This window comes from Bos javanicus, chromosome 21 (assembly GCF_032452875.1).
Source record: "Bos javanicus breed banteng chromosome 21, ARS-OSU_banteng_1.0, whole genome shotgun sequence".
NCBI classification, from domain to species: Eukaryota; Metazoa; Chordata; class Mammalia; order Artiodactyla; family Bovidae; genus Bos; species Bos javanicus.
In genome coordinates, this window is record NC_083888.1 from 30116029 (window position 1) to 30141549 (window position 25521).

The 25521-nt window shown below is 44.9% G+C and overlaps 2 protein-coding genes across 4 annotated transcripts in view; one reads left to right on the forward strand and one right to left on the reverse strand.

Annotated features, from left to right (window-relative positions):
* The first annotated feature begins 1631 nt into the window (after positions 1-1631).
* Positions 1632-18765, forward strand: IDH3A (isocitrate dehydrogenase (NAD(+)) 3 catalytic subunit alpha). Its single transcript, XM_061394686.1, has 11 exons — positions 1632-1739; positions 5968-6030; positions 8382-8465; positions 10030-10144; positions 11220-11407; positions 11869-12002; positions 12867-12969; positions 13070-13134; positions 14076-14160; positions 14618-14770; positions 17209-18765. Exons 1-11 carry the CDS (start codon positions 1713-1715, stop codon positions 17290-17292), a joined length of 1101 nt encoding a protein of 366 aa, XP_061250670.1. The 5' UTR covers positions 1632-1712; the 3' UTR covers positions 17293-18765.
* Positions 18766-19052: 287 nt separating this feature from the next.
* The window catches only part of ACSBG1 (acyl-CoA synthetase bubblegum family member 1), a 59294-nt gene continuing 52825 nt past the window's right edge, over positions 19053-25521 (reverse strand). For 2 of the 3 annotated variants that reach the window (XM_061394683.1, XM_061394684.1), the window contains 7 exons: positions 24994-25175; positions 23840-24070; positions 22914-23131; positions 21729-21868; positions 20931-21177; positions 19623-19704; positions 19053-19357 (listed from right to left, as the gene is read on the reverse strand). In XM_061394683.1, coding sequence (XP_061250667.1) covers positions 19330-19357; positions 19623-19704; positions 20931-21177; positions 21729-21868; positions 22914-23131; positions 23840-24070; positions 24994-25175 — 1128 coding nt within the window. In that variant the 3' untranslated portion in view covers positions 19053-19329. Of the gene's footprint in view, positions 19705-20930; positions 21178-21728; positions 21869-22913; positions 23132-23839; positions 24071-24993; positions 25176-25521 lie in introns of all 3 variants that reach the window. The other variant, XM_061394685.1, reaches the window with a different exon arrangement.

Below are 25521 nucleotides of genomic sequence, written 5' to 3' on the forward strand. Positions count from 1 at the left end.
TCAGTGGTACACAGCAGGGGAGAAAGCGATAAAGTTCCTGGAAGAGGTGGGAACCAAGTTCTACTGGCTCTAGGTACGGAGAAGGAACACATGCGTGAGTCTGAGGGGCTTCCCAAAGGAATCAACATCCGAACTGAGTCTTGACGAGTGACTGGAATGTCAACAGGTGGAAATGGCACAAAAGAGCATTCAAGCAGAGGGAACGGCATGAGCATAGTGCGGGTAAAATATGGGAAGCATTTGTGGGCTGGCCAGGAGCCCTACTTGGCGGGCAGTCCAGGACTTTGGGGCTGGACGGAGTGACAGGAAATACAGCTGAATAAAAGACGGTGGTGAGAGATGAATGGGAGAGCCAAGAGGTGTTAGGGCGGCATGGGCTGTGGTCAGAGCTGTGAGAGAAGGAGAGGACTGTGTGGAGAAAAGATTGGAAGGGGCAGGTTGTCGGGGGAGGAGGCTGCTGCGGTTGTCTGGACATGAGATGGTCAGTCCTGAAGGAGGGCAATGATGGCAGTGGGGGTGGAGTGGAGGGGCACTGTGGAGAACAACTTAGGGGGGAACTGCCAGGGCCTGATGAGAGCAAAGGCCAAGAAGAGAGTGATGAGGTCCCTGTATCCTGATGAAGCCACAGACTTAGCAGTACTTTGTTACCTCATCAAAGCCACTGGCATCACTTGTGCATCTAATTCACCACTTCCCTAGGTAGATGAGTAGCTCTTCTCTGGAAAGAACCTTTTTCAGGGTGTGGTGTGGGAAGACTTGGTCTAAATCACCCTGACACCCAACTATGGGACCTGTGATCAGCAGAGCTTCAGGACTCTGGTTGCTGAGAAGATGAGGAGGGCGGGGAATATGACGTTATTTCCTCTTCCCTCTTTCTTAGATTTGAATCAAGTCCCCTGATTTTACCTTCTCATTGCTCCTTGCGCCTTCCCTTTCTGATACTTATCACAGTTTTCATTTACATATTTCTGTCATACTTGATTGGCGTCTGTCTTTTCTACTGGACTGTAAAATTACCATTGAGAACAGTGCCTGGTAACTAGGCGGCACTCAGAAATATGTTTAGAGCTTTGAAGACAGAAAGTAGATCGGTAGTTGCTGGGACGTGGGATGGGAAGCTGGGCTGACAGCTAATAGGCACAAGGAGCATTTTCACAGGTTGGAAAACTGGATTGTGGTGATGCTTGTGCAAGTGCTTACATTTATTGAAAATTACTGCGAAATTACAGCGAGTGAATTTTATTGTATATGTTATACGTATACGTTATACCTCAATAAAGCTGTTAAAATAATAAAACATTTGTGAAACGAGTAAATGATCTATCTCCCTCCCTGAGGTTGTAAACTCCGTAAGAGAAGCTCTATCCTCTAAATCCATAAGAGTGACTGGCATCCAGTAGACGCGGAACAAACAGCCCACCTAAACACTGAAATCTATGAATGAAGCGGCAGAGGAAGGACTCTGGCCAGAGATCCCCGCCAGCAGCTTCCGGGTCGCTGCTCTGCCCGCCGCCGCGAGACGAGCACGGCGATTGGCCAGCGGAGCCGGTTGTCCAGGGCCCGGACCAGGAGGGTGCTCGGAAAATCCCCTACGCGAACTCGCGGGGTGGGGCTTCCAGGGGGCGGGGCCAAGAGGGGGCGGGCTCCAGACGCTGGCTGGGCGGCTGCGCACTACTGCCGCCGCTGTCGCCGGGGTGAGAGGAGTGGACGCGATGGCAGGGCCCGCGTGGATCTCCAAGGTGAGCTCCGGGCAGGCCCGCATGTGGCTGGCGGGCGTGCTGGGTGCTGGGCGGGGGCTGGCGCGCGGGCCCCGATGGGAAGACGGCGGCGCGCGACTGGCTGGGAACAGACAGGGAGCCGGTCCCGGCCGCCCGTGCGCCTGGCTCGGTGGCCCGCAGGCGGTGTGTAGGCAGCCCCGCTCCCGGAAGGTCGCGCCTGGAGCGGGGACAGCATCAAGGTCAAGGCGGGGAGCGCCGGTCCTGTTCCCGGTGAGACCCCAGTGCTACCGCCGGTATCTGTCCCGGCCGGAGCCCAGGCCTCGCGCGGAGCCGGGGAAGGCCACCGGAGTCGCCGACCAGGCTCCACCATCCCGGCTATTTCCGAAGCTGCGGCCCTGCAGCCTGCTGATCGCGCAGAGTCCGCCTCAGCACGACCCGGGCCTTCCCCCGGTCTCTACTCCGGCCCCGGCCGGGTAACCTCCCTAGCAACCGGCACGTGCGTTGGGCTTGAGAGGTTTTCTCAGGTGAGGGAATCCCGGGGTCATTTTCCTGCCAGATTTTTTTCTCCCTTGGAGCGCTTCCCAGTCTGCTGTTGTAGCTATTTCCCCTTCAAAGGACACAGGACACGTTGCACCTTGGAACCTGAGCACCCAGAGACTGGGAGAGGGAGACCAGCAACGCCTTTCCTTTACCTTATGTTGGTGAGAGTCCTGTGATCTCACCTTGACAGCTGGGATGCCTGCCAGAGCTGGAAAGGGTTGCAGACCGTCTGCAGTTCCTTGGTTCCTCAGTGGAACTAACTTTGCCTGAAAACGTAATTGCTCAAGGTCACACAGGAAATCCCTGCCAGAACTGGAAGAGGAACTCAGGTGTCTCAGGATTACCAGTTCCAAGTCCCATTTTGCCTGCTCTGTCTGTGGTCAAGGTCAGACAACAAATTATAGGCAGAGGGAAAAATGGGCCCTCAGGTCTCCTGTTGCTTTTAGAGAATGATCCCCTAAAAACCTACCATAAGCAGTTTAATTTTTTCTCTAGAAAATTTGATACTGTATTTCTCCCTTGCTTTGAGTTTAAAGTGAGGTTTGCATACATTTAATTTAGTGAAAAGTGCTCTACACCGGAATTTAGGAGACTTAGGTTTAAATCTTGGCAATGCCACCGACTGGCCATGTGACCCTGAGCAAATTACTTAACATTTGTGAGTCTTAATAAGCTATCTGTAAAATATCTATACTTGCTTCACAGAGTTGTTGAGGATTGAATAAAATAATGTGAGAGCACCTAATACATATAGAAGCAACACAAAAGTCTGAAGCTCTCCTACCTGTCAACATACTTACAGCCTTCAAGCCGACAGTTGGGCATCAGTAGCCGCATTTTATTTACTAACTGGGTTCTGCTTTGTTACCCTCTTCAGACCTGGGCTTGTGTGTAATGGTAACTTATTTCACATTCACTCCTGAAGGTAAAGCAACTTCTGTGTCATTGTCTAAAAAGAAGTCAATCCTTTAATCACTGACCTTACACCTAACACCTAATTATCTTTGATCGATACATAAGAGTTCAGAATGAGAGACTAAAACAGCTAGTAAAGTGCTAGTAAATTTGTTTTTCCCTTAGTGTGGTCTCTAAGGAAAAAACTATGCAGTAGGTATTCAGAAAGTGTTGGGTTGTGGAATCAGATGATGAGGTTCTCTGACATGGACTCCCAGTGTGACCTTTGGCAGTCATTTGACCTCTGGCAGTCATTTGACCTTTGTCGTCCAGTTTCTCCCTTTAGGGACTGGAGTAGGTGGTGCCTTGGATGCTCCCTTTAGGGACTGGAGTAGGCAGTGCCTCTGAAGTTGATGTCCCAGGATGCTGAGCTGGGTTGTGAGTTTCAGTCAAAATAAGTCCTCTATTAAGAGTTCCATTTCAGGTTCTATTTGAAAAAGATCTGTATAAGCTTATACATATATATATATATATATATTTTTTTTTTTCTAAAGAAGGTTTATTTAGAGAAAATTAAAGGGTTTCTAAAGACCTTTCTGGCTCTAAAATTCTATAATTATAATGAGGCAGTTTCCCATTAGCAGGCTTTTATTGAGTACCTGTCATACTTTCAAGAGTGTATTTATATGTTTTTAAGTTGGAGGATGAAGGTAAAAAAGGAAATGAGGTGCTATGTGTGAAGTCACAGGTTCAGTCCATATTCTGTGAGCCTGGTCTTGGTCTCCTTACCTGAAAAGGGCTACTAATACAATCTCCCCAGGTTTTATAAAAAATAAAATGATGTAATATATGTATATAATACATATAACTATGTATGTATATTATACAAGTACAATATAAAGTAGAAGACAGTCTGTGCTTTAAAAAATCTTGTTTTACTTTAAGTTCTGGGTGATTTAGATGCAGTACTGCCTTACTTTTAAGGTCACAAAGGAGAGATGACAAATATGGAAAAGACAGGTTGTTAAGAGAAAGCTATTGCAAGTATTGAAGCTGTTTGCTGGAGTGGCTGGGAACTCATCAGATAGGGCGATACTTGAGACTGGATTCAGTTTTTCCAAAAGTATTCTGAGCACCTACTATGAACCAGGCACTTTCTAGGTACTGGAGATGGAAAAGCAGTGAACAAAACATGAAAATCTTTGCCTTGTGGATTTACATTTTAAATCAGTTAGTTTGGTTGGGTCTTTTGCCACAAAGACATGGGCCTGTTTTGAGTGAATGTTTTTTGTCTCTTTTTGAAGGGTGGGGAGAAGGACCCACGCAGATTTTATAACATAGCCTTAAAGTGGTCTCCCTTCCTTCCAATAGCCCATTCGCTGGTGGATGAACCACGCTCTAGGGCTGAGTTTTTGGCCAGTAGTTTTGGCATAGCGTATTCTTTGGGGTCATGCCCTATCTTTTATTTTATTTTCAGTCCAGAGAGATAACTAGTTGCTGGGTTAGAGGATACAACCTGTTCTCAGCTCCTTGGCCGTTAGTGTCGCTTTACTACATGCTGATATTACAGCCAAAAGTTCAGGACTTATAAGAACTGTCCCCCAAAAGGAAGACTAAGGATATAACAAATGTATCTTTGCTCATGTATCTAGCATGAAAAAAAGTTAACCTTTAAAACTTTTAATGAATTTTAGTTTTAATACCTTTGGTCTATGTAGCCAATTTCTTTTACTATATTCTGTGTATTATAATGTAATGTGACTTTGTACCAATTTTCAAGAACTGAATTATTGAAGTTCAAAATAACCTTTTAGAATTTATATTTCTGGTATGTCATAGTGTTAAGTGGAAAAAGATGTACCAATGGCAACATCTTTGGGTAGTGGAGTCGGTGGTGGTTTAGTCACTAAGTCGTGTTCGACTCTTGTGATCCCATGGACTGTAGCCTGCCAGGCTTCTCTGTCCATGGGATTCTCCAGGCAAGAGTACTGAAGTGGGTTGCCATTTCCTTCTCCAAATGGGGTTAGTAGGTCACATTTATTTATTTTTTTATATCTTTCCCCATCCCAGCAATTAACAATAATGATGGCATTACCTATATTGTCCGAAGTAGATAATTTATTTAAAATCTTCATTCTGTATGATGCATGTCAAGATGGTATTGAATAAACTTCGTTAGATTTTTATTACAAAGTATAATTTCTTAATCTTCATGGGAGAAGAATAGGCAGAGTGTGTAACTGGAGGAGCCCTGGAATAGGAGTTAGGAGACCCAGATTCTGGTCTGTTTGTGGTCTCTCTGTGGCTTTAGACAAATCCCTACTCTTTGGACCCACTGTTTCTACTGTATAATGAGTGAGTTGGGCTCTGGGATTCATAAGGACCCTGCTGGCTCTTAAAATTAGTGATAGTTTTCCTACGGTGTGTGTGACCCCCAAATTGATCCAGTGGTTAAGAATGTGGACATAAAACTGTCCAGACCATCTGAGGAAAATTCAGTGTTTGAGTTTAAAAAAAGTAGAGTTTCATTCTATTTTCAACATCTTTTGACGACTTATATTGATAAAATCGACTTTAAAAGTACATATATAGTACTTAAATTCTCAGAGCAAAGGTAAACTGAAAATTTTGGTTTTCAAATCCAAGAGAGCTTGCTACGTTGAGCTAATACATGAGAAAAATATTCCTCGGAAGTTCCTGAATTTATCTATGTGAGCTGCAGCATTGTCAGCTGTCAGAGACGGTGCCATGTCTGCCTTTTAACACTATGTGGTTAATTCTGTGCATGACATTTCTTTGTTGATATTAAATGTAGGTCTCTCGGCTGCTGGGGGCATTCCACAACCAAAAACAGGTGACCAGAGGTTTTGCTGGTGGTGTGAGTATAATTATGTCTTTTATTTTTTCCCTTTTAGAAGTTTCTCAAGAAAAGTGCTCTAATGCATTTATTATATGGCATTTAATCTCCATTTATTTAAAATTGGGGAAAAGTGGCCATACTTATACATTTAAGTTACTGATGAACATGTGTAAATCTATTAGGTCACTTGTACATTTTAAAAAAGATTATATTATAGCTGGCTATATAAGCCTGTCACATTAATATCTTGAAGGAGGCTTGTTTAAAAATAGATAGAAATTACCCTTGAGCCTGTTACTTTATTTCACAATCTCATTTGGATAAGACAGTTTTTTTCCAAACTAGTACAAGTTGAAAGAAAATTGTTGAGAAGCTTCAAAACCTGCTTCGCATTTTTATTTTGTAAGCTTCCCTGAAAACAGTAGATTGATCATCAATTAAGAATCCTCAAATATCTGTAAGCCCTATAGGCTTATATGTATTGATATGTTCCTTACATAGTCTTCATAGACTTTCCTGTTAACGGATCATCTGTTTCTCATTAAATCTGCTGCTTTTAGAATTCCCTGCATTAGAGTTGTGTGCTTTAAAAACTGATACCACATTTTTAGAGCATTTTAAGACTGTGGGTCAGTGACTTCCTGTATGTTTTTATTTTACCTCCTTTTTACAGAATCTGATTTGGATTCATAATTCCTATACTCCCATATAACATCTTACCCCATGAGGTATTTATAAGAGCATAGTACATTTTTTTTTTCCATTTACTTTCTGAACTCTGGAAGTAAAGTAGATTTTTCTGGTGGCCTGATGACATTTTGTATTACATGTTGGGAGAACAGGAAGAAGAAGCCAAAGGGGTTCTTTTGGCTCTGCTTTTGCTACAAAAGATGCAGAAAGAGGCTTGTTAGCATTTCAGATGCATTCTGAAAGCTAATGAGATGATCATTGCTCTCTGCTATTACTTAATCTTCAGGTTTTCCATTAAAATTTATGTTATCCTGGTGGGAAGGCGGTTATATTTGAGAGAAATAAGAGAAACTAATTTTTAAAAAAGCATCCTTCCATTGTATAGCTAAATTCAGAAATAATTAGTCCACCTGCTTAGGGAACATCATGTGGGCTTGCTGAGTCCTGTCCAACTCTTTGTGACCCCATGGGCTGTGGCCCACCAGGCTGCTCTGTCCATGGGATTTTTCCAGGCAAGAATACTGGAGTGGGTTGCCATTTCCTTCTCCAGGGATAGTCCCAAGCCAGGGATCAAACCCCAGTCTCCTGCACTGGCAGGCAGATTGTTTACCACTGAATCACCTGGGAAGCCCCTTGGGCAGGATCACTGGAAGCTAAAAGACCAGGGAAATGAATCAGTGATTTTTTTTTTTTAATCTAAGTTTTTATTTTTTTAATTCTTAGAGAAAATTGTTTACATCCTAGATTATTTTGTCTAGCTTAGCCAAACCAGCATAGGCAACTAGAACTGAGAAATGCCAGGGACCATTGTCTGGGCCAAACTTCTAGGTAGGGGAACGTCCACAAATAATGACATATTTAGTTTCCACATGGAAACCCTCACTTAAATCCTCTCATCATTTCCCTTTACATATTTTTTTTTTCCTGTGTTTGAAATGCTGGCTTTATTCTATTTGAAGCCTTTGCACTAAATCATTGATGTTACATTATAGATCACTTTGTCATTCAATGTGTGATTCAGACATTGCAGGCATGATCACATACCATATTCTTAATGGTTCCAAATTAACTTCACTGGGCTTATTTGGATTACTGCTGTCATTAGGGGCCAGTTTTATAAAGGAACTCAGGAAAACAGACCCTCTCTTGATGTGAAGTCTGATTTTCTGTGTGTCAAAATAGACCACAGTGCTACTCTGGAGGTGTCTGAGAGTGTTTTATAAGACTGAATGAGTTGCATGAGAAATGGACATTTCTAGCCTCCTGTTGGAGAGGAATATGCCTGCCTTCATAGGAAACCCTCTAAATTTTAGTGAGAGAACACTGTTGAAATGTTTTGCTCTCCTTGGTTTTACAGACTTGAACAAAGTGGTCTCTTCGTAGTTTGTCTGAAAAGAAATTTCACTTGGGAAGTTTACTTGGTAGTTTATTTTTGTTTTCTCTGGAGAGCATTGCTTAAGTTCTTTTTGAAACCTCTGACTCAGCTAGGAAGTAGAGCTGTGGCATCTCTTGATTCTTGCCTCCACTTTGATGAGCTATTGGGAGGTAGGTCTGTTTTCTTAAAGGCATTTCTTATGAGTTAAGAACCCCTAAACTGGATTTCTTTTTGAACGATGTTCTTTTTTTAAACCTTCAAAAATCAGTTCTGACTGTCTCCTCTGATGATTTCTTATATTCAGGTTAAGACAGTAACTTTAATTCCAGGAGATGGAATTGGCCCAGAAATTTCTGCTGCAGTTATGAAGATTTTTGATGCTGCCAAAGTAAGTGGGCTTACATACTTTTGATAATAAATTGTACAAAAGTTTTCTTAGCCATTTGGAGTCTATGAACTCTTAGGATGAATTGTTCACATTTGTGTGAAGTTGGCGAGGTCTCTCATTAAAACTTCACAGATTCTGACTTGAAGAGTGTTGTTGCTGCCGTCATTGTGAACGGTTTAAGCTACTGCATTGGCATCAGTTATGTGTAAAGGAATCCAAGTAGTACTGTAATTTTTATGGATTTTTGAACTCTGCCTTGGTTTAAGGTCTTTAAGTCCTGCCAAGGCACCTGTCTCCCTCATTCTACCTTCTTAGAAAACAGAATAGATATTTCAAAAAACTATTGATATGTAGGCAATTCTGAAAGTTTTTTTTCTGGTGTGGTAATACCAAATATGAGATATTATTATCAAATAGTCTATCCTTCAATGCAGGTAGATATTTCAAAGTGGGAATTTAGGAAAGTTGGATTTTGTTTGACCTGATGCTTTATTATTGCTATTTATAGCTGCTAGGTGAAATAATATATAAAATTAAATAAGTGGTTAATTTTGATACCAACAGATAAAAGTCAAGGAATTTGATTTATTTATGCTGAATATACATTGTTTTTCTATATGCATTTCTAATTAAAACTCCTACAGAGGAAATGATGCTTATGCAAAAGCGTTCCCTGAGGGAGCTGAACTCTGCTCACTGTCTGCTGTGAGCTCCCGGTGAGCCAGGACCGTTTTGCTCTGGTTCCTCTTCCTATGGTTCCTCTTACTAGTGCATTGCCTGTTGGCTGTCAGATGTGTGTGTACACAATGAAAAGTGTGGGTGAAAAGAAAGGATAGCACTGGTTTATACCTTAAAATTCTTGCCTTTATAGGTTATATAATATTTCTTTTTTTTTTCTTAACAGCTTTATTGAGATTTAATTCATATACTGTTCAGTTCATCATGTAAAGTATGCAGTTCATTTCATTCATGGAGTTGTGTAATTATTACCACAATCTAATGTTAGAACATTTTCATCACTCAAAAAGAAACCCCATGCTCATCAGCAGTCATTCCCCATGACCCTTATCTCTCCCACCCTACCCACTCCCATCACCAGCCCTAGGCAACCACTAATCTACTTTCTCTCTCTGTAGATTTGCCTATTCTGGACTCTTCATATAAATAGAATGTTAAAATTACATGGTTTTTATGATTGGCTCTTTGCACTTAGCATAATGTTTTCAAAGTTCATCCACGTATCAGTACTATGTGATACTTCCATGAATCCTATTTCTCTGCTCGTTACGATATTCTAATTATAGCCACGCTAAGAGTCATTGTGAAAAAAAGATGGGCAGGTGGCAGCTAGGAGTGATGACTGGACAAGGGTAATGTGGAGAATCCCTCTGGGCATGCTGGAGAATGACATCTCTTCTTGCATGCCAGGAACCTTCTGGACCTTTACTGTATGTGTTTTCACCAGTTGCATCCAAAGTTGAAGAAGTCTGTTTATAGCTGCAGTGTGAATGTGAGTCACATATAGTTCTTTCCAGTTCACTGTGCTCTGTGGTGTGGCATCTAGGCACCTATTCAGTGGGAGGAGCGAAACGTCACCGCCATTCAAGGTCCGGGAGGCAAGTGGATGATCCCTCCAGAAGCCAAAGAGTCCATGGATAAGAACAAGATGGGCTTGAAAGGTAGTGCTGATGTGATATGATCGTTATTATTGATTTCTGTGACAGGCGTTGTATTTATCTCTACCTGGGTTTATCTTTTGCATGATTTTTAATTTTGGCTTATACATGCTCCAGGCCATGATTCAAAACACTGGCATGTGACAGATTGGAATCAAGCACTGGGGAGGTGGTGTCATAGGATTAGCTAATGTCAGGGACATGATACAGTGCCTGGTCCTCAGGAAGTCGGTGTTCAGTGCAGTTGATATTCCAGAAAGCTTCACTGAGGAAATTTCTTCCATATCTGAATCTGAAGCAGAGGGTCAAGTTAGAGGCAGAAGACATTTTTACAGGGTGTGTAGCGTGTGCTCACTGCTGCCTGAGAGTGACCAGCTATGCGTGGGCTCATTTATGATGAAGAGGGCATCAGACTTAGAAACAGAGCCCCTGTCTGTCCTTTCAAATGATGCTGGTAAAAGTGTCCCTCGTTTCATGAAGCATGCATGTTAGACGTGTCACACAGCTACTTCATGTCCAAAGAAAGGATCCTAAATACAGCTCTGATGGAATAGTGGAAAAAATGAAAATCAGAATTTCAAATACAGTTGGCCCTCCATATCCATGCATTGTGCATTCATAAATAACATGAACCAACCACGTATTGAAAATATTAAGAATTCCAGAAAGTTCCAAAAAGCAAAACTTGAATATTTCCACTGGCAACTATTAACATAGTCGTTTACATCGTGTTAGGTACTATAAGTAGTCTGCTGCTGCTGCTGCTGCTAAGTCGTTTCAGTCGTGTCCGACTCTGTGTGACCCCATAGACGGCAGCCCACTAGGCTCCGCCGTCCCTGGGATTCTCCAGGCAAGAACACTGGAGTGGGTTGTTAAAGGAGGATGTGTGTAGGTTATATGCAAATACTGTGTTATTTTATAAGGGACTTGATCATCCATGGATTTTGGTTATCTGCTAGGTCCCTTCCCGTACTTGATGCTGAGGGACAAGTGTCAACATTATGAGCTTGGGTTTATAAAGAAAAAGAAAAGACCAGAATGTATTTTGTTGTCATCTGCATATTCTTCTTTATTATAGGCCCTTTAAAAACACCAATAGCTGCTGGTCACCCATCTATGAATTTATTGCTGCGTAAAACATTTGACCTTTATGCAAATGTCCGACCATGTGTCTCAATCGAAGGCTATAAAACCCCTTACCATGATGTAAATATTGTCACCATTCGAGAGAACACGGAAGGAGAATACAGTGGAATCGAGCATGTGGTATGTTCATTTGGATACTTTTTCATTTTTAGTTAGGTTGCTTTCTGTGTACTTGGGACTGTTGTTCAAATTCCCAGGTGAAAATATTTCCCAAAGACAGTTCCCTTTCACTCATTGAGGAGTTGTGGGTATTTGTCTTGTGGCCTCAAAAGGATGCCTGGGGGAGGGAGCTTGGTGCTTCAGGGCACAGGCTTGGGAACTTGTCCTCTGTTTGAAGTTTGAATCCTCAGCTTCATGGGTGACCATCTCTGTACCTCGGTTTTCCTCATCTGTGCAGTGGAGCTTATAATACGTGGCTCACTGGGCTGGGGTGAACATGACTAACCCTGCCGACATGCCATATGCATGATGCTCGCCTTGGCAGCTGGCGCCGTGCAGGCTTGGCACAGATGGTGTTGTCTGCACACACCGGCAGTCTAGAGCCACACCCTTTCAACAAGACAGGGCTTCCTCTCTTTCAGATCGTGGATGGAGTTGTGCAGAGTATCAAGCTCATCACCGAGGCAGCGAGCAAGCGCATCGCGGAGTTTGCATTTGAATACGCACGGAACAACCACCGGAGCAACGTCACAGCCGTGCACAAAGCCAACATCATGTGAGTCCCAGTGGGCGGTGCTCCCTCCAGCTGTGTGGGTGCCAAGCAGTGGCAGGGCTTGCTTTTCCTCTCTTCAGCTTGCTCACTGCTTCCTGATAGTTCTGGAAGATGGCCTTGCAGCCAGTCAGAGGGTCGGGCATTGCTCTTGTGTCAGAGTCTCCTATTTAATGTGTTTCCTCGGGTGGGTGATGAACAAGTTTGGAAGGAGCAGGAATTCCGGTCTCGGCAGTTTAAGGGAGGGGAAGAGAAGGAAGCCAGAGAGACCAGATCCCCAGATGAGGTGGCCAGTTAGCTAGTCACGTGAATAAAAGGGCAGTCGTTCCTGTGTTAGGAGGGGAATAGCAGGAATGTTTCTGAAATGGCCACCTGTTCAGGAGCTTAAAATAGTGCTCATAGTGCTAATCTGATCCAATGTATCATTCTAGCAATTTGAATTCTCCTCATCTCTAGTGCAGTAAAGGTTAACTTGGTGTGTTATGAAGCAGGTTTCCTAACCTAAGAAAAGTGTTGAGCATGTAAAATAGTAAAACTATTTAAATAATTGAGTAAGTTAACCTTGTTAAGGCAATTTTAGCATTTCCTTATTAATAGATATTTCTTAATTCTTGCTAGGTAACACTACAAAAATATAGTCTTCTTCATTATGATCAAACTACTTTACATTTTATACCCTTCTGTGCTTCCAGAAGTATCCCAACATTTAAATTTGCATTTTACTGATTGCCCCCCAAAATTTTTTTACTGTAATTGAAATCAGACATCCTGGCTTCTGGAACTTGAGTTTCTTGAACTTTACTTCTCTGATTTGATCTTTCTCTCTCTGCAAGTCTTTGCTTTCAACAATTTTTATTTGATTAAATACAGGCGAATGTCAGATGGGCTTTTTCTGCAAAAATGCAGGGAAGTTGCAGAAAACTGTAAAGATATTAAATTTAATGAGATGTACCTTGATACAGTATGTTTGAATGTAAGTATATATTCACACTTACCTGCTATGTTTTGTGGTGTATAGTGTGTACATGTGGTGCAGTTTTTGATTACTGAATGCACAAATGCATTTTTTGTAGATGGTCCAAGACCCGTCCCAGTTTGATGTTCTTGTTATGCCAAATTTGTATGGAGACATCCTTAGGTAAGTCTGGCTGCACCCTTTTAGCCTACAGTTTATTTATAAATGTTCTAAAATAAATTGTGGCTTAAGAATTTTAATCAAGGGTTATAAAAAATAGCGTTTGTTAGAAGATATGAGTTGAATTCTGATAGTGCAGGTGGTGATAATGGTTACATGTTGGGTAGGTTATTCCTTTGTTCATTTGCCAAATTAGCTCTGGACTGTAGTTCCCTGACCATTAGTTCCCTCTTCCCACTTTACAGATATTTTATTGGTTGGTTGGTTGATTTCAGTGTTTTATCATGTATAGCTAGGAAGGTGGGTGTTCATTTTTACAAGGTTTTTTTGGGGGTAACTTTTGGCATAATTTCAGACTTACAGGAAAGTTGCAAGAACAGCACAAAGAAATCCTGTGTACTCAGCACCACATTCACGAAATGTTAACATTTTTATCAGACTGACTTTATTACTCCCTCCTTCCTCCTCCTCATTTCTCTGTCTCCACACACATACATGCTGGTGGCCAAATGGTGCTTTTGTAAACCCATCATTCCTTTTACATCTATTAGTTGGCATTCTATTGTAAGGATAAGCTTTTCCTTCTGTCTGATTTGTTTACTGACTTACCTATGTCAGTTTGGACTCTCGGCTTCTGTTTTACTCAGGGGTTCTGTCCCTCACTATCGTCACTGATATCGGTGCTTAGATTGCACAGACTTGGCCAGTGTCAGTCCCTCGGAGCCGTGTCTGTGCCCTCTTGACAAAGCCCCTTATTTGCTCTCTGGCACAGTAAGGTGCTTCAGGCTCATCCTATATGTTCCTGACTAGTCCTGAAATCAGCTGTTTCTTCAAGGAGCCCAAGGTTCTCCTAGTGGAGAATGGTATGTAAAGATAGAAGTCTGACCACTAGGTGAGCTGTTTTGTTTTTCAAAATGTCCTTTGAAATGCTTTTCTGCCCGCAGTGACCTGTGTGCGGGATTGATTGGAGGTCTTGGTGTGACACCAAGCGGCAACATTGGAGCCAACGGAGTTGCAATCTTCGAGTCGGTAAGGATCCTGGTGACACCTGAAGCTGAATTCAAGTCAGAGTGACGTGAGAATCCAAGAGGGATTATCTGCATAAATATCTGTTAACTCTTGAGTTTTTCCAGTTGTCAAAAGAAAGTGAAGCTTTGTTTAGCTTTTTCTATAAGCTCAGTTGATTCATTCATTTCCCGCTGATTTCTTTTGTAATCCTTATTATTTATTGTGTTTCCTTCCTCAGTTAAAATATTTTACCAGAAGTTCACTGGATAAGATTGTTTGTTCATCTTTTTACACTTAAAAAAAATTACTTTAGCTCTTCATTTTTCTGAGGCTTTATTTGTAAAACCTGTGTCTGGATAGCTGTTCCGTAGCTATTTTCCATCAGAGAGGAAAGCTGATTAAGAGCCCAGCTTCCCCGGAGGAGAGCCGTTTGCTTCTGTCCCCCTTCTGACTGCCCCACCCCGACCGACCCCTGCAGGTTCACGGGACCGCCCCGGACATTGCGGGCAAGGACATGGCCAATCCCACAGCCCTCCTGCTCAGCGCCGTGATGATGCTGCGCCACATGGGGCTTTTTGACCACGCTGCGAAGATTGAGACGGCGTGTTTTGCTACAATTAAGGATGGAAAGGTATCGGTGATCTTGCCGTACTTGGGCTGGGTGAAATTCATTTCCTCCTTGGGTTTTGTATGTGAAGGACAGATGATGGTTCTTCTCAAGAAGGCCAAAGGATCGGACATCAAGCAGGCATTCCTAACGCAGGCTCCCTGGGTGAACTCAGGACGGGTGCACATGTTGCCTCTTCTGAAGGGAGGACCCGTGCGTTTCATCAGGGGAGGGCTGAGAAGCACCGAGGCAAGGGCACCAGTGTGCAGTGGGAAGGACAGTGATGTGGGGTCAGAGCAGGGCAGACCTGCGTATCCTGTTGCTACCCATGGGGTCTTGGCTAAGTCCAGGAATTTTTCTCAGTAGCTTTTTCCTCTTTCCAGCAAACATCTGTTGCATACATTATGAGGTATGGAGGATATAATAAAATAAGGAATAAGATAAGGTCTCAGACCTCAAGGAGCTGGAAATCTAGCAGTAGATACAGATATAGATGTGTCTGTAATACAGTGGTGCTCTGTGTTACTTTAAATGCATCTGTGATATAAAAGTAATATAGAAGTTTAATAGATGTATTAATGGCTAATACTTGAATACTCACATGATCTTATACTCTATATATATGTGTGTGTGTGTATATAAATATATATATAAAATCTGAGCAAATTTCTACTACTCTGTGGCACAGATACTGTAGTTAAGCCCATTTTAGAGATGAGGGCTTCCTACGTGGCGCTAGTGGTAAAGAACCCACCTGCCAATGCAGGAGACACAGGTTCGATCCCTGGGTTGGGAAGAACCCCTGGAGGAGGGCATGGCAACCCACTCCAGTATTCTTGCCTGGAAAATCTGATGGACAGAGAAGCCTGGCGGGCTGCAGTCCATGGGGTCTCAGAGAGTCAGGCATGACTAAAGTGACTGAGCACATAGATGAGGAAGTTTGTCCAAGGTCTCACAGCTCCTAACTGGCAGAGTTGGGGTTCACACCTAGTCTGGCTCTTACCCAACAAGTTTCACTGTTTCCATAAGCGGTTGTGGCCCGTGGGAGGGTTGTGATCGATTATTCTGAAAGTGGGAGAATGGAGGAGATCATGGCTTTACAAGGCTGGGCCCGAAAGGCTGATCCTTAGCCTGAGATCTCTTCATTTTTTTCAAGTTATCATTTTAAAAAAGGATAAAGTACACATAATACAACATTGACCACTTTAATAATTTCTGAGGTATACAGTCTATTGGGTATTAAATACCCAGTATTTTCACATTGTTGTGTGACCTTCACCACCATCCATCTCCAGACTTTTTCATTTTCCTGAACTGAAACTGTCCCCATTAAACAATGATTTCCCCATTTTCTGCTGTTGCCTCAGCCTCTGGCAAGCACCATTCTACTTTCTGTCTCTGGAAATCTGACTGCTCTAGGTACCTCACGTCAGCTGGGTCACACACCTGTACTGTTCAGACTGCCTTACTTCACTTAGCACAAGGTTTGCTGCTTGTTTTTAAAAAAATTCTGTACTTTGAAATTTCTGTGGCCAAAATATAAGAAACCCAAGCTTGTTTTTAACAGCCTGATATAGTCATATTGAAGGGCATGTGCTTATATATATTTTTTGTTCTGATGCTGTATTAGAGAAGCTACTCATAGAACCCAGCAGAGAGATGCCTAAATTACACAGTAGGCTCTTTAAATTGCATAGGATGTGATGAGATGAGGGAATTAAATATACTGAGTTCTGTTTGGGAGTCAAGAGCATAAGCTGGTAGAAAACAGGGGAAATGGGAGGATTTCTCTCCTGAAGAGGGGAGTTGAGTTAGTAATTTAAATACTTCCCTAGTATTGGTTTCTCGGCCTCCCCAAATAGGTCAAAATGTGTTTTTTAAAAAACAAACTTAAATTCCCCCAGAGATTTTTGCAACCTCTTGTTTAGATTTGCTGTCAATGAAATGTCCATGATCAAATGCTTCCTTAGAATCTATTGTACAGATCAAGGGAAAATTTTTGGAAAGCATCCCTCCTTCCCTTTGGGGTGAGAGCATCTTCTTTTGTTTTTCAGTTTTGGCTGTGCTGGGTCTTTGTTGAGGCATGCTAGTGGGGTTCTTGTGGTGCGCAGGCTTAGTTGCTCTGCAGCTCCTGGAATCTTAGTTCCCTGACCAGAGATTGAGCCCATGTCCCCTGCACTGGAAGGCAGATTCTTCACCACTGGGCCACCAGGGAAGTCCCAAGAGACTTGATCTTGTTCTCGCCGTGTTTCTGCATACACTATCCAGTTAGCTTTTCCAAGTCCGCCTAGGGTAGGTGGATGGTGGTAGAATCTGTCTCACTTTGAAATGAGGAACTAAATGAGAGAGTAGCCAGGTAACTCACTCAGCTGGTGTCTCACTGAGGACTTTAAATAAAAACGGTTTTTACTTCAGTTTAACATGTGGGTACATTTTCTGTCTTTGCTTTTTCCTTTTCTCAGAGCTTAACCAAAGATTTGGGAGGCAATTCAAAGTGCTCAGACTTCACAGAAGAAATCTGTCGCCGAGTAAAAGATTTAGATTAAGGCTTCTACGGACGGTACCTGCATCAGCCACTCCTAGTGGACGCTGCACCAGCCTGTGTTAGAATACTTCCCGTCGTGTATGCGCGTATGCATTTGTTGCTTGTTTCTTGACAGAGTACATTTTTAGACCGGGCCTTTTTTCTTAAAAATCTGTGCAGAGGATGCAGGTAATGTCCCTAGGCCTGCTTTCAAAGGACTTCTTCCAAGTGCTTGTTTTATTTATTAAACGTCTATCTGGTATACATTTTTTGGTAAACTCTCAAGTGAACGGTTATCATTTGCTGTTGTTAACCATTTTATGCTTCAGTTAAAATAGTTTTTCTTTCACTGTAAATATCATGATACAGAAATACTAAGAGAAAACATCTAACTTTTTAAAGAAAAACACTGATATTCTTGGTTTACGAAAAATATAATGGAGATAAAGTAGAATGTTGGCATAATAGCATGAGAGGATATTCTTATAAAACTAAATGGGCACAAGAGAAATTTCCTGGGAAAGTTTACATCAAAAACAGCGAATATGGTATATTTCTTAGTGATATGGAAAGTAAAGACTAATTTGTACTTTACATGAATTACTGAGTATAAATAAAGACTTTGGATCGGAGAATATATAATGAGAGATGTAATTTTTGTTCAGAGGATACGGGTAATATATTGGGTATAAAGACACAAGTGGATTGTGTGTTCAGTTATTTTTGTTATCTTGAGATTTACTGTTCTTGGTAAGAGCTTTTAATGAAGTGAAGGGGTGGTCCTTCCTTTTCACTGGACATATATCAAGCATGGTGCCTAACACAGCCCTCGATCTCCTGTCCCTTGGTCCCTTGGGGGACCCTGACTCGGACCTGGGAGCAGTCCCTCTTCCGCAGCCTGTATGGCGCTGTCCAGAAGTGGACCACGCTCCCGCTGATAGGGCTAACAGGCCTCACCATATAAATTTTGACTGCAATTGAGGAACCTGGAGTACTGGCTATTAATTTTACATTTCACTGGCTTCTCCTTCCCCAAAGCACCAAATCACCACCCTCTGCCTCAGCACCACCAGGGAAAGAGGAGCTGCAAACTCAGCCTGAATTGATTCACAAAATCGTGCCACCCTGGGGCTTGGCTCAGCTTTTGACCTTCAGGCACCTCCCCATCCTTCCTCCAGTCCTCACCTTTAGCATGATTTGTCTTTAATCTTCAGAAACTGAGTCACTATTTTCATGAACCCTTTGGTCCAAACCAAAGGCAGCTCATGTCCTCCTTGGCCCTCGTGTAACATCTCCAACCTGCGGCTTTACGTTGTCACAGGGGGGTTTTAACCACAACCAATACTCCTGTCTGGGTCCTTTTTTGAAGCTCGAAACCAGACAAATATCTTATATGTATTTTATTCTGTTTAAACTGCTGCTGCTTCTGTTTTATTGAATTGTGCTAATGATCGGTGACCCTTCGGTTTACACAAATAAAGAATTCCCAAACGAATTGAGCTGTATGCTTTCCTCTACCCATTTAGATGCCTTGTTTCATCTTGGCTCAGCTTGCTACTAAGGATGGCTGCTCCAAGTATTCAGAGTGGGCAGAGGGGCATGGTGGTCACAGACTGGCATGCTTTCATGAGAACATTCCCCTTGACCCCCTCCCTCACCTTTGCTTATTCCAGGGCACTAAAGGTCACTCGTATACCTATCGCACACTGTCCTGTGGGTTGAATACCCACCACTCTGGACTCATCTGTTGCTCAGTTGACAAAATCAGGTGCTTGTTGACAGTTCTGTTAAAAAGTTTAATTTCAAGTTACACATTAAATACAATCAAATAGGCAGCAGCAGTTTTATTAAGCATCAGAGTCAGTGGGCGTGTGCATTGATGGAACGCCTGGTAACGGGATGATGGGAGTGGCAGCAGCCAATGAGAGTCCACAGTAGGCCAGCCAGAGAGGGGAGTCACAGAGGAGGGCTTTCCCGGTTGCACACTTCATCCAAGCTGTCATCCCTCTCCTCCCTCCCCTCAGCACCCAGTCTGCCTCCAGCTGGCCGGTGAAGTGAGCTAGCAGCATGTTAAATCTACCTGAAAACTAAGGTCCCAAACTGTCAGCCCTTTAGTTCTGGGAAGGAGAGCTAATCCGTTGTCACCTGAACAAAAAGCACGCATGAAGCTTCTCTGGATTGTCGGCTATTGTTGATGTAAGGCCTGGCAGATACCAGGACTGTGCCTAACCTGGAGAACCTAAGAGACTTGCCAGAAGTCCGCGTGCCCAGACCAAAGAGGACCTGAGGGTCAGGAAGATGCTCCAGTCTGCCATCTTAAGGAAAAACCAGGGAGGGATGACCCCTGCTTACTTTTTTTGCTCTTGGTAAAAAGAATCGATGACATCTTTGTACTTCTCCAGGACTGCAAGCCGTTTCAGTTTCATTGTGGGACCTAAGAGAAATTGGAAGAGATGAGTGAGGCCTGGGCTCTGAGATGTTTGTGAAGGTTATGTGGTAAAGCTCTAGACTCACTAAGTTCCGTAACCCTGGAACTAAGCCAGACCAACGAGTAGCCAGCCTCCAAAACGGCCCATGGTGATCCCTGCACCTGGCAGTCATACCCCTTGTGTGGCTCCTTCCCACACTGTGCCAGGGTTGGTCTAAGTGGCCAGTAGAATACAGAGGAAGTTGGTTAGTTTACATGATGTAACTAATAGGCAGATCATCCCTGCATTTCAGTGATCACTAATACAATGTTGGACATTATGCTTTGATTGCTTGTGATGGGGGCAGGGGAAAGCCCTGGCCAGGGAGGGCCTCTGCCATGGTCTTTATGAGAGGTCTTCCTCGTTTCACTTTTCTTGGCCTTGGTTCTCTCCTTTCAGGCAAGGCTGAAAGGGCTCTGCTTTGGGTAGCTTAGATTCCATTTTGTGCTAACTCATACTTGGCTGTGTAACTGGAGACTTCAAGATCAAAGCCATTTATAGAAACTGTTTAGAGAGGACATCTGTCTGGTTGACCTTACATTCAATTTGTTAGCACCAGACAGCCAGATAAACTCAGGGTCTCTGATAGCAGCTCAGCATTACTGTAGATATTTGCCTCTGGGTTCAGCCTGACGGGTTGGAGGGAGTCTCATTGAAAAAGCCATTTCCACCTTGCCCTGTGTCATGAACACCCCAAGATGCTACAGCCAAGAGCGACTTCATCCATCTGGCTGAGGCCACCCCAGAGGTCTTTTCTGATTCTGTGGACCATTGGTCCAGAAGGGTTTCATCCCTTTACCTGTTGCATGAGCTGCCTTTACAAAAGATTATGGTGTTCTCACTCCCTGGAGCCAAGTGAAACTCTAGCCCAAACTCTAACAGGGCCTTGGTGTCTGCTTGGTGGTCCCATTGTGCTTTCAGAGGAAAACGATTTCTCAGTCAAAGCAAAGTTAAATGTCGTATGTTCAAATGAATGAGTTCCAGCACATGTACATTGAACAGGCTCTACCCAAACACAAGCCCAGGCACTGAGCAGTCAAGGTCCTCCCACAGGAAGGAGGTAGGTGTCACCTGAAGTGCCATCAGGGACCTTCGGTTTGCCAAGGCTGCTTCCTAGTGGGCACCTCCCAGGCTCTGCCATGGCCTCTGCCCACCTGCACAGCCCCTGCAATTGTGTAAAGAAAACACCTACCCAACTCTCCACCTGAAATGGAGAAGTCCTTCTCAAGAATGGCCCACTTCTGGATGTGGTAGGGTCGTGCAGCTGCATTCATGTTGACTCTCTGGATCCCTTCTTCGATGGCCTGATACACGACCTCATCCTTCTTCCCCACAACCTCAGATACCGTGGTGGCTTTGCTGCCAACCCTCTGGCAGAACTCTACAGCTTGTTCCGTCAGATTATCCGTGGGCTCAAAGGTGTCAGGGTCCAGAGTGCACTGAAAAGCCAGAGACAGATCAGAACCAAGCCTCGCTGCACAGGTCGCATGCCCGGGCCTTGGAGGAGGTCTCATTGCTGATCATCATGGATGTGGATCACTGTGAGCTGTTTCAGAGAGATGGTTCTAGAACGAATAGAATGTGCTACTCAGACTGCTTGAGCCCCTTAGGGCAGGTAGAAGGAAGGGAGGACTGAGATTTAGATGACCTTGGCCAATGAGATCATCTTTTAAAACAGGGGCCACAACTCTGGGCCTGTCTACTACCCCAGAATCAGATACCAGACATCAAACTGGGAGGTATCTACAGCACTTTGTACACTGGACTGTACTAGAAAACACAGGATCATCAAGACAGCACATTACTAACTCTAAAACGGGGCAGAGGGATTCCTGTATGCCACGGCTGCCCCGTAGTACAGGAAGAACTGACAACTTATTCCAGAATACGGTTGTGCCATCCACACTGTCTTGGCCAAACGTTGCTTCTGCCTGGGGCAAGACCCACAGACCACCCACCGGCTGCTCCTTCCCCCACCCCCCAGACACACCTTCAAGGTTAGCAGCATGGACAGGAACTTCCTCTGGTCTCCAATCAGCATGGCATTGCTGATGATTGGCAGCTCCGTCTTCACGGCCTCCTCAATGGGCACAGGGGGCACGTTCTCCCCACCAGCCGTGATGATTAACTCTGAGGAGGCAAGGCCAGGCCCCCAGCATAGGCTTTAGTCCAGGGGCTCAGGACAAGTACACCCAGATTCTGCCTGGAGAGCTGACCCTCTATGGCCAGAAGGACCCAGGTTCGATCACACACCTGCCTGCATGATTTCCAGAAAGGTATTCACCACTCACTGAGCTTCAGTTTCCCCTGGGAAATTGAGGTGTGGGGTTCCCACAGGGATGCTGAGGGCATTGGGCAACATAAATAAAGCACCTCTTCCTCGGAGGTGTCCCCAGCTTTCTTCCCTGGGGGAGCCAAGTTGCTCATGGGAAATTTGAAGTTTCATGCTTTATTTTAAATTTTATGTCCACTTTGTTTTCTACTTGGCATCATATCCATGTTTGGGTCCATGTTTGCATATAGAAATACAAAATATTACCCCTCACGTCTCAGTAGTTAGGACTCAGTGCTTTCACTGTTGGGGCCCAGGTTCAATCCCTGGTAGGGGAACTAAGATCCTGCAAGTCGAGCAGCATGCCCCACCCTTCCCTCCAAAAATTACATCCTCCAATTTTCTGGAAAGGCTTGCCTTGTTTACAGAGGGAGTTTGAATTCCAGCTTTGTCATTTATTAGCTGTGTGACCTTGGGCAAATTACTTAACCTCTCTGGTTGTCCTTATTAGTTAGGTTGGAGTAATAGCAGTATCTTTCCCACAGGAGACAATAATAAGTAAAACAATGTCATTCATTCATTGTTTTTCATTGGCCATTCATTCATTCACCTAAAAACCTTTAACTGGCCCTACCTCTCAGCTCTGCAGCAGCCTGGCACCCACTACCTTGCTGCAGCTGGGGGTGGAGGGGCCCGGAGGCGTGGTCAGAGGGAGCAGGTTCCTCCAAGCCCTGGATCAACCCCACAGGGAGTCCTGAGGTCCCCAACTTCTCAAGTGTTCATCGATGGCAAGGCATGGGGCACTAACTAAGACCTCAATACTTACAATGGGTACAAATAGTGGTTGCAGTATAATTGCTCCCACGTCCCGCCACAGCCTCGAACCCAGCTGGCGGCACTCACCTTTGAGACGCCCCGTGATATAGAGGAAGCCGTCGGCATCCAGGCGGCCCATGTCTCCGGTGTGCAGCCAGCCCTCAGCGTCGATGGCCTCACATGTCTTGTCCTCCATGTTCAGGTAGCCCATGAAGATGGTGCGGCCCCACAGGCAGATCTCCCCGATGCCCTCTGCGTCCTCATTCACCAGCTTCACCTGGCAGCCTGGCACCACCTTGCCGGAACTAGGTGTAGAGAGGCCAGGAGGGATGGTCAGAGGGAGCAGTTTCCTCCAAGCCCTAGATCAGCCCCTACAGGGAGCCCTGGGGCCCCCAACCTCTCAGTGTTCATCGACAGCTAGAATGTCCCCTCCTGGGATTTTTATATTTTAATAGGGTCCTCATAGCTAAGAGGTGGGGCCAGTTAAACGTTTACAGGTGAATGAATGAATGAATGAATGGGCAAAATCTTAATGGGATAACTTCATGTGCTGTGATGGGCAGTCAGGGAGGGGAGATATTTAAGTACAACAGAGAATCCTTCAACTCACTCCCCAGAGCTGACTGCCTTCCCAGTGCACCAGAGGACTGGCCCAGTCCCCACCAGCTCCCATCACAGTTGGAGCCTGGGCCATCAACAATGCTGGGACACCCTCTAACACACCCCATGCTACTGGAGGGAGGGAACAAAGGGATGTTCCTCCCTCAGAACCCTGCTTAGGGAGCCCCTGAGCTGCAAGGCTGTTTATATCCACAGACCCATGTGACACTGTCACAGGGACCACCCCCACAAGACTCAGGCCTGGCAAAGGGACTTGGCCCAAGATAGAGCTGTTGGCACTTAGGGATCCATGGTCCAGTGGTCTGGGCCCAAGGTCCTAATCAGCAGATAGGCACCGACAGGTATCAGCAAAGATGTTCAGGCCAGCATATGTGCCAAAACCTGGGACATACCTATAGAGTCGGTAGTTGTAGGGGCTGGACATGAAGTGGGGGCCTGAGGTCTCGCTGAGGCCGTAGCCTGCATACAAGCGGATGTTGAGGCCCAGGAAGAAGTGCTGTGTCTCCGCAGTCATGGGGGCTGCCCCGTAGAAGTTCTTCTGACACTTGGCAAAGCCCAGCGCCTGGCGGACCTTGGCTAGCACCAGGTAATCTGCCAGTCGGGTTGTGAAGGGCTTCAGATCGCTGGTAGGAGAGAGAGAATGGCTTGCAGAAGACAACACATCCACACACATGCATTAAAAGGGAGGGGGTGGTCAGTGGGTACCCTGAATGGCAATTTCAGTTATCTACTCTGATGGATGATGTGGTGATGCTGAATCCATCACTAAATATTTTCAATATTGGCCCTTCCTATGAACATGCATGCACACATGGGTGTATACATGTAGTTTTGTGCAAAAACATCTTGAGCAGGAAGTCAGAAAAACAGATTCAGCTGTGTATGACAACACAGATGCACAAAAGCGAACATACAATAACATGCACATGTAGACACTTGAAGTATGTATGCACGGACACGTGAACACACATGTCTGATCCCATTTGAAACCCCGGAATAGAGTCGTTTATACATATTTACTTTTCACATCCTTGCAAATGAAATGGCACAGACACGTGTACACATTGCGTATGACACGATACAGTTTCACAGACACACTAGTGGTGGAAAGCATTTCCAAACTGGAACAGGCCAGATTTATGCTGTCGACCCTCCTACAGCACTGGGTGAGAATTTAAAAGCAATCAAAAGGCTGTGGGTGGAAGATTGGGATGTTGGGAAGGCTGGTAAAACCCGCATCACTGTGGCCTCTACTTGAGCCACCTTCTGAAGTCAGGAGTCCCCTCAGGAGACTGCCAGAAGCTGCTCCCAGGGAGGTGAATGCTACTCCAGAGGGAGCAAGTCAGTTCTTGCAGTCAGAACCCAAAGATGGGGTTACTGTCTCCTGTGGGATCTGGGAGGAGAACAGGGGTTCAAGCCCAGCCACTGATGGGGCCTCTGAGAAGGGGTCGGGATAAGCCTGGCCTCTCAGATCCTACGTTGTGTCCTGGGGTTACGAGCCAGCCCTGCTGCCTCCCCAGGCCTCTTCTTCCCTGGTCCCCTGTACCTGCTCGGGCAGGTGAGGTTCTGCTCCAAGGTCACCGACATGGCCCAGAGCAGCATCTTGCGCCAGATGAAGCCAGACTGAGCCGCCACCTCCTGGATCCGCTCCATGATCTTCTCCCACACCCGAGGCACCCCCATGTGGGACGTGGGCTCCACCTCCCGCAGCGTGTTCACCAGACTCCCCTGTTTGCCACCAGCGAGAGACAGGCTTGTGGTGGAGAGCCAGCTGGGAGCCAGGAGGCCTGTCCCCAGAGTCAGCGTGCACCCGTGCAGGCCCCCTGCACACAGGCACTCGCACAGGTGCACACCATGCAACTCACGTCCCATACCATTGGCTAGGACGCAACAGCCATCCCTTCCCCACTTCCCTTTGTTAACAGAACCCCGATGTTGCTCAGGTGCCAGGGTGGCCAGTCCTGGTAGCAGCCACTTTTCTATCAGTCTAACTCAGACATGGTCACCCCATTCCTCTAAGCAGTGACTGGGCTTCCCAGGTGGCGCTAGTGGTAAAGAAACCATCTGCTAAATC